This window comes from Pseudoliparis swirei, chromosome 4 (assembly GCF_029220125.1).
Source record: "Pseudoliparis swirei isolate HS2019 ecotype Mariana Trench chromosome 4, NWPU_hadal_v1, whole genome shotgun sequence".
NCBI classification, from domain to species: Eukaryota; Metazoa; Chordata; class Actinopteri; order Perciformes; family Liparidae; genus Pseudoliparis; species Pseudoliparis swirei.
In genome coordinates, this window is record NC_079391.1 from 33,956,948 (window position 1) to 33,968,071 (window position 11,124).

Below are 11,124 nucleotides of genomic sequence, written 5' to 3' on the forward strand. Positions count from 1 at the left end.
TCACAAAAAAAGCAAAAGCCGTTTACGTACACGCACACACAATCACACGTACATGCATTAACACACACACATGTTTAATTGCTCTCCGGAATACCCGATGATTAAATCCACATTAATTAATTTATAAGAATAGTGTAACTATACAATTACTCAAACATCACATTAAATAAAACAACATCATTTCTGATTGGCTAATGTCGGTCAACTGATCAAAGGGCAAGATTGCTTTGGTCTAAATTCAATAATAATAGTCAGAACTCAGTCAGTGTGATTTACAATGTGAAAATAATACTTTTAATCAATAATAAAACAACACTGATAATAATATTAACGAATAATACTCAAATATAAATAAAATAAAAGTTACACTCAAACTCACACACTGTACATCCATGAAAAAGGTCCTGGATGATGGAGATTCAATTACATTTTAATTAAATTCAAATTATTTTGTAAAACCCCAAATCACAAACTCTCCTCAGGGCTTTACAATCTGTATACATACGACATCCCTGACCTTTGACCTCACATCAGATCAGGAACCCCCCCCCCCCCCCCATGTTTTTGAACAACAAAGGAGGACCCTTCTATCAAGATGGACAGAAGATGTCATGTGACCAGAATGACCAACATAACAGAGTTAGAACACACGATATGACATAAGTAATCAGCAGCAGCAGTGGGCGTGACCTCTTGACCTGCTAACTGACCCCAGACCAGTGAAGTGAAGTTCATGGCAAACAAGTCACAATCTCTTTTCCATCTCAGCCCTTGAATAAAGAAAGAAGAAACATCCCAGATTCCTCCAGATCTGGTCCGTCCGGTTGGGTTCCTCCCCTCGCTCTAAGAGTGTGAGCGCGCCGCACGGCGCCTCACACACCGCGGACGCCATGGAGGCTCTGCTGCTGCTGCTGCTCGGCCTGTCGGGGGCCTCGCTCGGCTTCCACGGGGACAGCGTCAGCTTCACGGCCCCTCAGAGGCAGACGGACGGCTCGATCCAGGTATACCTGCATCACTGGGACTGGGAGAACGAATCAGGGTTTTACCGGATAAAGAGGAACGGATGTATCATGTTCTCACAACCGAGCTGCGTGAACGACTCCACGCCGGAGTCACAGGGACAGAGTTAAAGAAACATCTTTTAGAGCTTTTTAGAGCTGGAAATGTTGTGAAACACCTGCGTGTCATTCCTCATGCATCACCTGGCGGGACCACAGCCAAGGAGGATGGGCATCTCTCTCTCCTCTCTCTCTAGAGAAGTAGTTTTTTAAACCTTTTGTGGGTTTTCTTCCCCCTCTCCCGACCCTGAAGGTGACCTTCCACCGCAGACAGAATGGGAGAAGCAGCTGTGAGACTCAGCCGTACACGTGTGAGGACGCGGCGTGCACGAGCTTCACGGAGTCCAGCATCCTGCAGACGGACCTGGACGGCACCGGGGAGCAAAGGTGGTGCCAGACGGAGAGCCGAGTGGAGGCCTCCATCTCCACCGGCAACACCTCCCTGTACCTGAGGTGAGCTGCTGCTGCTGCTTCTTATTCTGGTTCTTCTTCTTTTTCTTCTTCTTCTTCTATTTCTTCTATTTCTTCTTTTTCTTCTTCTTCTCCTTACATTGCTGTACTTTGTTGTACAGACTCACACATATATATTCAAACTCCTATATGGTCATCTCCATGTGGGAGTTCCAAAACAGGTATAAAGCAGAACTAGTGGTTATTTCTTCCGAGGTGTAAAGTATAACTGTTTCCACGGAGATAAGCCTCTGAGATAAGCCACGCCCCCTCTCCAGCGTGAATGAAGTGAAAAAACATGAATACTAAAAAGATCTTTACATCTAAATGTTTAATCCAGCCCAGGTGTAAACATCATATTAATGTGACCTCTTCTGCACATTAAAGGATTGTGTCTGTGTTTAAATGTGTGTTTAACTCCGTGTCTCGATGTTGATATTCTTTAACAAGTGTTCGTCAAAATGTGATTTGAGTTTGTTTTAAGGCCTTTTTCGGAATTTCAAGCATATTTGAGGATTATGTTCCCGTTGTTCTGTAATGTGTTCCTCCTCAGAGAGAATGCACATGTTTGGAACTTCAGATCAATCTATTACACAATATGAGGATGTACTATGGGTACACCAATAAGAGGAGGGTCATACGTGTGTGTGTGTGTTCCTCAGGGACTCGGGCTGCTGCTGGACCTCTAATGTGGAAGGAAAGACGACCTGGACTTCCTCTGCAGTGCTGGACTTGGGCAGCCGGTCCGACTCTACCGCCCTGAACAGCTGCCCGGTGACGGCCACCGTGTCGTCTCTACGGTACGAAGCTTAACTGGGACAGAAGTAGAGACACCAGTAAGGCACCAGAGCTCAGTAGAGACACCAGTAAGGCACCAGAACTCAGTAGAGACACCAGTAAGGTACCAGAGCTCAGTACATGAGCTTCAGCATTCTGGATCAACTGGAGGGACCTAAGAGACTTATAGAGCAGCCTGATCATAAGGAGTTGACTTAAGAGACTTATAGAGCAGCCTGATAATAAGGAGTTGACCTAAGAGACTTATAGAGCAGCCTGATAATAAGGAGTTGACTTAAGAGACTTATAAAGCAGCCAGATAATAAGGAGTTGACTTAAGAGACTTATAGAGGAGCCTGATAAGGAGTTGACTTAAGAGACTTATAGAGCAGCCTGATAATAAGGAGTTGACATAAGAGACATATTAGAGCAGCCTGATAATAAGGAGTTGACCTAAGAGACTTATAGAGCAGCCTGATAATAAGGAGTTGACCTAAGAGACTTATAGAGCAGCCTGATAATAAGGAGTTGACCTAAGAGACTTATAGAGCAGCCTGATCATAAGGAGTTGACCTAAGAGACTTATAGAGCAGCCTGATCATAAGGAGTTGACCTAAGATACTTATAGAGCAGCCTGATAATAAGGAGTTGATCTCAGAGACTTATAGAGCAGTCTGATAATAAGGAGTTGACCTAAGAGACTTATAGAGCAGCCTGATAATAAGGAGTTGACCTAAGAGACTTATAGAGCAGCCTGATCATAAGGAGTTGACTTAAGAGACTTATAGAGCAGCCTGATCATAAGGAGTTGACCTAAGAGACTTATAGAGCAGCCTGATAATAAGGAGTTGACTTAAGAGACTTATAGAGCAGCCTGATAATAAGGAGTTGACTAAAGAGACTTATAGAGCAGCCTGATAATAAGGAGTTGACCTAAGAGATGTATAGAGCAGCCTGATAATAAGGAGTTGACTTAAGAGACTTATAGAGCAGCCTGATAATAAGGAGTTGACTTAAGAGACTTATAAAGCAGCCAGATAATAAGGAGTTGACTTAAGAGACTTATAGAGCAGCCTGATAAGGAGTTGACTTAAGAGACTTATAGAGCAGCCTGATAATAAGGAGTTGACCTAAGAGACATATTAGAGCAGCCTGATAATAAGGAGTTGACCTAAGAGACTTATAGAGCAGCCTGATAATAAGGAGTTGACTTAAGAGACTTATAGAGCAGCCTGATAATAAGGAGTTGACCTAAGAGAATTATAGAGCAGCCTGATCATAAGGAGTTGACCTAAGAGACTTATAGAGCAGCCTGATAATAAGGAGTTGACCTAAGAGACTTATAGAGCAGCCTGCTAATAAGGAGTTGACTTAAGAGACTTATAGAGCAGCCTGATAATAAGGAGTTGACTTAAGAGACTTATAGAGCAGCCTGATAATAAGGAGTTGACCTAAGAGACTTATAGAGCAGCCTGATAATAAGGAGTTGACCTAAGAGACCTATTGAGCAGCCTGATAATAAGGAGTTGACCTAAGAGACTTATAGAGCAGCCTGATAATAAGGAGTTGACTTAAGAGACTTATAGAGCAGCCCGATAATAAGGAGTTGACCTAAGAGACTTATAGAGCAGCCTGATAATAAGGAGTTGACCTAAGAGACATATTAGAGCAGCCTGATAATAAGGAGTTGATCTAAGAGACTTATAGAGCAGCCTGATAATAAGGAGTTGACTTAAGAGACTTATAGAGCAGCCTGAGAATAAGGAGTTGACCTAAGAGACTTATAGAGCAGCCTGATAATAAGGAGTTGACTTAAGAGACTTATAGAGCAGCCTGATAATAAGGAGTTGACTTAAGAGACTTATAGAGCAGCCTGATAATAAGGAGTTGACCTAAGAGACTTATAGAGCAGCCTGATAATAAGGAGTTGACCTAAGAGACCTATTGAGCAGCCTGATAATAAGGAGTTGACCTAAGAGACTTATAGAGCAGCCTGATAATAAGGAGTTGACTTAAGAGACTTATAGAGCAGCCTGATAATAAGGAGTTGACTAAAGAGACTTATAGAGCAGCCTGATAATAAGGAGTTGACTTAAGAGACTTATAGAGCAGCCTGATAATAAGGAGTTGACTTAAGAGACTTATAAAGCAGCCAGATAATAAGGAGTTGACTTAAGATACTTATAGAGCAGCCTGATAAGGAGTTGACTTAAGAGACTTATAGAGCAGCCTGATAATAAGGAGTTGACCTAAGAGACATATTAGAGCAGCCTGATAATAAGGAGTTGACCTAAGAGACTTATAGAGCAGCCTGATAATAAGGAGTTGACTTAAGAGACTTATAGAGCAGCCTGATAATAAGGAGTTGACCTAAGAGACTTATAGAGCAGCCTGATAATAAGGAGTTGACCTAAGAGACCTATTGAGCAGCCTGATAATAAGGAGTTGACCTAAGAGACTTATAGAGCAGCCTGATAATAAGGAGTTGACCTAAGAGACTTATAGAGCAGCCTGATAATAAGGAGTTGACCTAAGAGACTTATAGAGCAGCCTGATGATAAGGAGTTGCAGTAATCCAGTCTAGAAGTAACAAACGTGTGGACCAGTTTTTCTGCATCTTTTTGAGACCAGAATGTTCCTGATTGTTTTCATGTTACGTAGATGTAAATATGCAGTCCACCTGGGACTGCATTTTGCTTCACGTGGAGGTAAAGGACAAGTCCTGATCCAAGATAACAGAGATTCTTTACAGTGGCGTTGATGCCAGGGCAATGCGGTCTACAGAAACCACATCACCAGATCTCTGAGCTGCTCAGAGTAAAATGACTTCAGTTTGTCTGAGTTTAACATCAAGAAGTTGCAGGTCATCCATGTTTTATGTCTTTAAGACATGCTTGAATTTTACTGAGTTTGTTGCTCTCCTCTGGTTTTATCGATAAATATAGTTGAGTATCATCTGCATAACAATGAAAGTTTATGGACTGTTTCCTGATAATATTGCCCAAAGGAAGCATGTATAAGGTAAATAAAAGTGGTCCAAGCACAGAACCTTGTGGAACTCCGTGATTGACGTTGGTGGTTATCGAGGCGTCATCGTTTACAAATACAAACTGAGATCGATAATATTATATATATGTATGTATATATGTCTTTTTAATTGAATTTCCTTATTATTGAAGGATTATCTTTATCGGTCTGAAATGGAGAAAGCTTCCAGTATTTCACAAGTAAACAAACATGTTAAAGAGTGAAAAAACATATTCAATGTATTTGTTGATGTTCCTTCAGGGTTCCTCAGAACTGTTTCTCAGAGTTTCCACTTCTGGCCCACGATCCCGACGGAGATGTCGTGAAGTGCCGCTTCGCCTCCGACGCCACGCCTCCTGCCAACTTCGCTCTGGATGAGGTAACCGTGGCAACACCTTCACGTTTTGTTTGAGGTTATTCCTCCTCCACTTCCCTGTGGATCAAGAGTCTTTAATCATCTCCACTTCCTTCTCCTCCACTTCTTCCTCCTTCACTTTCTTCTCCTCCACTTCCCTGTGGATCAATAGGCTTTAATCATCTCCACCTCCTTCTCCTCCAGACTGGGTGCATGCTGACAGCTGACGGTCTGGTTGCCGTTGGCGACCACGTGTTTGAGCTGTTTCTGGAGGATTTTCCACGTAAAACCATCACGCTGACTTACGGCGACGGGACGTCGGTGCAGCGCGACGCCGCGGCGCCGCCTCTCTGCCGAGTGAAGCTGCAGTTCTCCATCCAGAGTGAGTCCGAGGCCGCGGGTCTGATCCAGACGGGTTCCTTACAGTCCAGAAGTTATGAGGATTAAGCTGTTGTTGAAGAGAAGACGTGGCATTAGATAATGCATCATTTGCATATTCAAACATAACATCTAATAACCCTTGTTACAAAATCAATAATCCTCTTTATGTCTTGGAAGTACGATCCTCTCACTGAACAACCAAATGTAACAGAAAGAAACCCCATAAAGTAGTTTGGACCACTGACGACCAGTGAGCTCTGAGGCCTAAAGAAGATCCTGTCCTGCGTTTCAGTCGTTGCTTCCATCCCAATCTGTGAACTGGGTCACGGGCGGCCCGTGTACTTGTCCCCGACGCCGTCCAATGGGGACGTTCTCGTTGCCCCTGTGGGTCAGAACTTCCAACTTACTGCCCGGGCACAAGCCCACCACGCCAGGTCAGTACCTCCTAGAGCTCCCAGGGCAAAGGGGCGCACACACTCTACGGGTGTTTTATGGTAGAGTTGTATCTCTTGGTGGTTGTTTTGTATCTCTTTGTGGTTGTTTTGTATCTCTTGGTGGTTGTTTTGTATCTCTTGGTGGTTGTTTTGTCTCTTTGTGGTTGTTTTGTATCTCTTGGTGGTTGTTTTGTCTCTTTGTGGTTGTTTTGTATCTCTTGGTGGTTGTTTTGTCTCTTTGTGGTTGTTTTGTATCTCCTGGTGGTTGTTTTGTCTCTTTGTGGTTGTTTTGTGTCTCTTTGTGGTTGTTTTGTATCTCTTGGTGGTTGTTTTGTCTCTTTGTGGTTGTTTTGTATCTCTTGGTGGTTGTTTTGTCTCTTTGTGGTTGTTTTGTATCTCTTGGTGGTTGTTTTGTATCTCTTGGTGGTTGTTTTGTCTCTTTGTGGTTGTTTTGTGTCTCTTTGTGGTTGTTTTGTATCTCTTGGTGGTTGTTTTGTATCTCTTGGTGGTTGTTTTGTCTCTTTGTGGTTGTTTTGTATCTCTTGGTGGTTGTTTTGTCTCTTTGTGGTTGTTTTGTATCTCTTGGTGGTTGTTTTGTATCTCTTTGGGGTTGTTTTGTGTCTCTTTGTGGTTGTTTTGTCTCTTTGTGGTTGTTTTGTATCTCTTGGTGGTTGTTTTGTGTCTCTATGAAGTTGTTTTGTATCTCTTTGGGGTTGTTTTGTGTCTCTTTGTGGTTGTTTTGTCTCTTTGTGGTTGTTTTGTATCTCTTGGTGGTTGTTTTGTCTCTTTGTGGTTGTTTTGTATCTCTTGGTGGTTGTTTTGTCTCTTTGTGGTTGTTTTGTATCTCTTGGTGGTTGTTTTGTCTCTTTGTGGTTGTTTTGTATCTCTTGGTGGTTGTTTTGTATCTCTTGGTGGTTGTTTTGTGTCTCTTTGAAGTTGTTTTGTATCTCTTTGGGGTTGTTTTGTGTCTCTTGCTATTCGTTTTATCTCTGAGTGGTTGTTTTGTGTCTCTTTCCTTTGTGGTCATGTTGTGTGTCTGGTTATGTTGCCCTATTCTCTTTGTAGTTCTGTAGCAGCTCTTTTGAGCTGTTTTGGGCTTTTGTAGTTCCTTTGTGTTGGGGTGTTTGTAGTTTTTGTCATCGTTTAGTTTCTCTAAGTTCTTTCTGAGTGTCTTTGATTGACGTCTGTCGGTGAAGTCCTTGGTGTTCTGGGCCCTGTGACCATGCATGGCTAGAGACCCTTGTAACACCTTATTTCACACCTGTCTCCCCCTGAAGCATCCAGGACTTCCAGGTGAGCGGCCCCCACAGCATGAGCAAAGTGTTCACAGACCAGCCTGAGGGACACGCCCAACTGACCCTGAGCTGGACCCCCCAGCCCAGAGACCTGTACAGGTCCGTGCCGGTCTGCTTCACGGCAGAGACCAAGGAAACGTGAGTCCTCCTCGCTGCTGTGTGTCCTTAGTTTGTCTAAATAAAGAGGAGTGACACAAGAGGACCGGCCGGCCTCTATTGAGCCAGCAGATTACTTGGTTGTGGTTTCTGTGATGAACATTTTTATATTTATTTAACTCCTCGTGCTGCGGTATTTAACATCAGGACCTTCATTGGAAATACTGTCTCTCTGAACCATAAACAACACACCTTTTCTCTGTTTTGGCATACAGACAATCAGATATGAGGTGCGTCGTTGTCATGGTGACACAATCGCCTCTCACTCAAGGTTCGTTGGACGTCTGTGTCTTTGTACTTTTATATCTTTGTATCGTGGTCCATTCTATTGTCTGAAGGTCCATTGTGTCCCGTCCTCACGTTGTGGGTGTTGATTGACAGGCATGGTCACCGTCACGTGCTCCCCCAACAAGATGGTGGTGGCCCTGGAGAAGGCCTCCATGCCGGGCATCGACGAGAACTTCCTGCAGCTCCTAGACTCGTCGTGCTCGCTCACCGCCAACGCCACTCACATCGTGGTCGTCACGTCGTTCACCGCCTGCGGCACCAAACTCCAGGTGTGCAAAAACATTCAGGAAGTTGCCGCTGCAGGGATGGTTTACTTGGGACAGGAAGTCAGCATCACCTGTTCCCTCGTTGTAATTAGGAATATTGCACAAAATAAGCAGAAGTTGATTATTCTTCCAAATAAAGAACACAAACTACACTGTTGTCACAAGGAGGCGGTGGAGGACTTGTTGGCGTTCTCATATTTAACAAACGCTTTTGAACCACTGCAAACTTCACCGGTTGGTTGCTTGTATATGTTTTATCATAGATCCTCAGCTTGTGTTGACCACAGACATTTAACCTAATAAAAAACACACATTGACATGGAGTCGGGGAAATTGGTGCAAAACGCTGCCTCACCTTGCGGGTTGGGGGGCTCATTCCTGCAGCACTCGATGCCTTAAAGGGGAACGTAGTAATCACGTGGCAGTGAATGATCTCGCTGTAAAACACAGTGAAAAGGTGATCAAATAAAGAACTTCCTGTTCATTTCCCTTCACAAACAGGAACAAGGCGACTTTCTCGTTTTCAAGAACCAGATCAAGTCCTTCGTGCTGCCGGGCGAGGTCATCGTCCGGAGGAAGGAACTCAAGATCGACGTCTCGTGCCAGTTTCCGAAGTCCGTCAGCATCTCAAGCTACTTCAACATCCACAAGTCGGACTACGTTTTCACCGAGTCCAACTTCGGCAGCTTCGGCTACACCTTTGAAATATTCACCGACGGCACCTTCACGAGCAATGTGGCCCCCGGCGCCTACCCGGTGGAGGTGAAGCTGCTGGACATGGTCAACATGGGCATCCAGGCAGAATCGGATCTGCCCAACGTCAGTCTGTTTGTGGAGTCGTGCAAAGCCACCCCGGATGACAACCCGAACAACGCCATCTTCTATGACCTCATCAAGAACGGGTGAGTGCTGATGCCGACCTGAGGCCACGAAGACGCTCGTCCATGTGCAGCTCCCTGATCACACCTCCTTTCTCTGGCAGGTGTCAACGGGACGAGACATTTAAAATCTACCCATCCAATCAGATGTCATACAACTTTGAGGTTCAAGTCTTCAAATTTAGTGGAAACCTTGACCAGGTAATAATAATGAATACACCAAATGATACCAAACTTATGCCAACGTGTTCACAGATGACAGCAGGTACAACCACGGCTTAACTTCCATCCTACAGGTGTACGTCACCTGCTCCGTCATCCTGTGCGAGACTGGGAGTTCCTTCTCCAGGTGTTCCCAGGGTTGTCTGACGGATCCATCCCGACGCAAGCGTTCGGTGACCAAGGAGACCGTCGGACACTCCATTACCCAGGGTCCTTTGCGGTTTGTCAGGCAGGCGGTCTCCAATGCCGTTGTGGAAGGTAGCGCCCCTTTGGTGAAACAGATTGACCAGCCTGCTGCAGGTGAATATTTGATCTATCAATCCATTTATTGATCTATCGACAGACCCACTGACCTCATCTCCCTACCTAACTACCTGCCTACCCTCCTTACCAACAACCTACCTACCTACGCACCTTCATTTCTACATACCTACCAACTTTCCTATCTATCTATCTACCTACATACCTACCTAACTACCTCCAAATATACTCACCTACCTACCTAGTGTCCTATATATAGACCCACCTACCAACATAGCTACCTAACTACCTATCAACCAATCTAATCTACCTTTTTTCCTACGTTCCTATCTAACCTCTATTTACCTGACATTGTACCTACCCACCTAACTCCCTTCCAATCTACTCACCTACCTACTTCCCTATTGTTCTACTTTCCTACATACCCTCTGTACCGACCTAACTCCCTACCAATCTACTCTACTCCTCTACTCTACCCTACCTGCTACCTATGCACTGTTGTCTTTCAGTGAATCCTCCACCAGTGCAGCCATACATTAAAGTCAGCGGAGGAGGTCTGGGGTTCAAGGAGACCCTCAGCATCAGCACTGCGGTCCTAGCCAGCACCTTCTTGGTGTTGCTGGTGTTGGCGTTTATGGTCTTTGGCTACTTCATCAGGAAGAGAAAAGACGAAGACCGCAGATCTCTTCTAGTTTCAGGTTGGGAGAAGTAAACCCAACGAAGATCACTTGCTATTTGTTTTATTGTGTTGAATGATTGTTTCACCTTCTTTAGAGGTCTGTCTTTCTAAGACAATACTCACATGTATTCATGTATCATCTCTTCTTAAATGTAGGTTTGTAATATTGAGAAACTAGCAAAAGGTACGCAACAAATAAAACAGGTATCCAAGCTATAACCCAACTCTTCTTCAATGAACGGAGCTGGTAGCTCGTACTCCAAAGGTCTGCTCTGTGTGGGGGGGCACAGTAACTCTGAGAGGTGCACGCCTCCCATCGGCCTTCAGCTTAGAGCGCTGACCTCTGGGACCTTTGGGACTTTGGTCTCATTGATTCTTTGTTGCCGTTTTCAACTCATGCCACAGAACCTCTATTACAGTCTCTATTTACATTTAATATAATAGGCATTGGACAGTGGAACTTTGTGTTTTTTGGGCCATATATCTTGATTCCTGTCTCCGGTAAAGTCATTTGAAGACGACATGCCGTGTTAGTGCATTGCATACAACGATAATGAAGTATCCCTGGCATTGGTTCTGATTGATCTGAGGTTGTTT

The 11,124-nt window shown here is 44.3% G+C and overlaps 1 protein-coding gene and 1 long non-coding RNA gene across 4 annotated transcripts; one reads left to right on the plus strand and one right to left on the minus strand.

Moving 5' to 3' along the window:
* Nucleotides 1-80: 80 nt before the first annotated feature.
* LOC130193002 (uromodulin-like) lies at nucleotides 81-10,746 on the plus strand. Its single transcript, XM_056413278.1, has 13 exons — nucleotides 81-1,001; nucleotides 1,312-1,511; nucleotides 2,171-2,308; nucleotides 5,574-5,691; nucleotides 5,872-6,049; nucleotides 6,341-6,482; nucleotides 7,760-7,915; nucleotides 8,149-8,204; nucleotides 8,315-8,490; nucleotides 8,989-9,389; nucleotides 9,470-9,566; nucleotides 9,662-9,887; nucleotides 10,358-10,746. Exons 1-13 carry the CDS (start codon nucleotides 891-893, stop codon nucleotides 10,558-10,560), a joined length of 2,202 nt encoding a protein of 733 aa, XP_056269253.1. The 5' UTR covers nucleotides 81-890; the 3' UTR covers nucleotides 10,561-10,746.
* Nucleotides 2,248-10,741, minus strand: LOC130193066 (uncharacterized). Of its 3 annotated transcripts, none has more exons than XR_008831502.1 (4): nucleotides 10,651-10,741; nucleotides 8,843-8,924; nucleotides 5,974-6,115; nucleotides 2,248-2,321 (listed from the first exon to the last, which is right to left on the minus strand). It is a non-coding gene; the product is annotated as an uncharacterized LOC130193066 (long non-coding RNA). The 3 variants fall into 3 exon arrangements; XR_008831500.1 differs by lacking the exon at nucleotides 2,248-2,321 and adding an exon at nucleotides 5,659-5,745; XR_008831501.1 differs by lacking the exon at nucleotides 2,248-2,321 and adding an exon at nucleotides 5,735-5,825.
* Nucleotides 10,747-11,124: the final 378 nt, after the last annotated feature.

Coding starts and splice junctions, on each gene's coding strand:
- LOC130193002 (XM_056413278.1), top strand. CDS start 891: ATGGAGGCTCTGCTGCTGCTGCTGCTCGGCCTGTCGGGGGCCTCGCTC. Junction 6,050..6,340: donor GCTGCAGTTCTCCATCCAGA/GTGAGTCCGAGG, acceptor CCTGCGTTTCAG/TCGTTGCTTCCATCCCAATC. Junction 9,390..9,469: donor TATGACCTCATCAAGAACGG/GTGAGTGCTGAT, acceptor TTTCTCTGGCAG/GTGTCAACGGGACGAGACAT.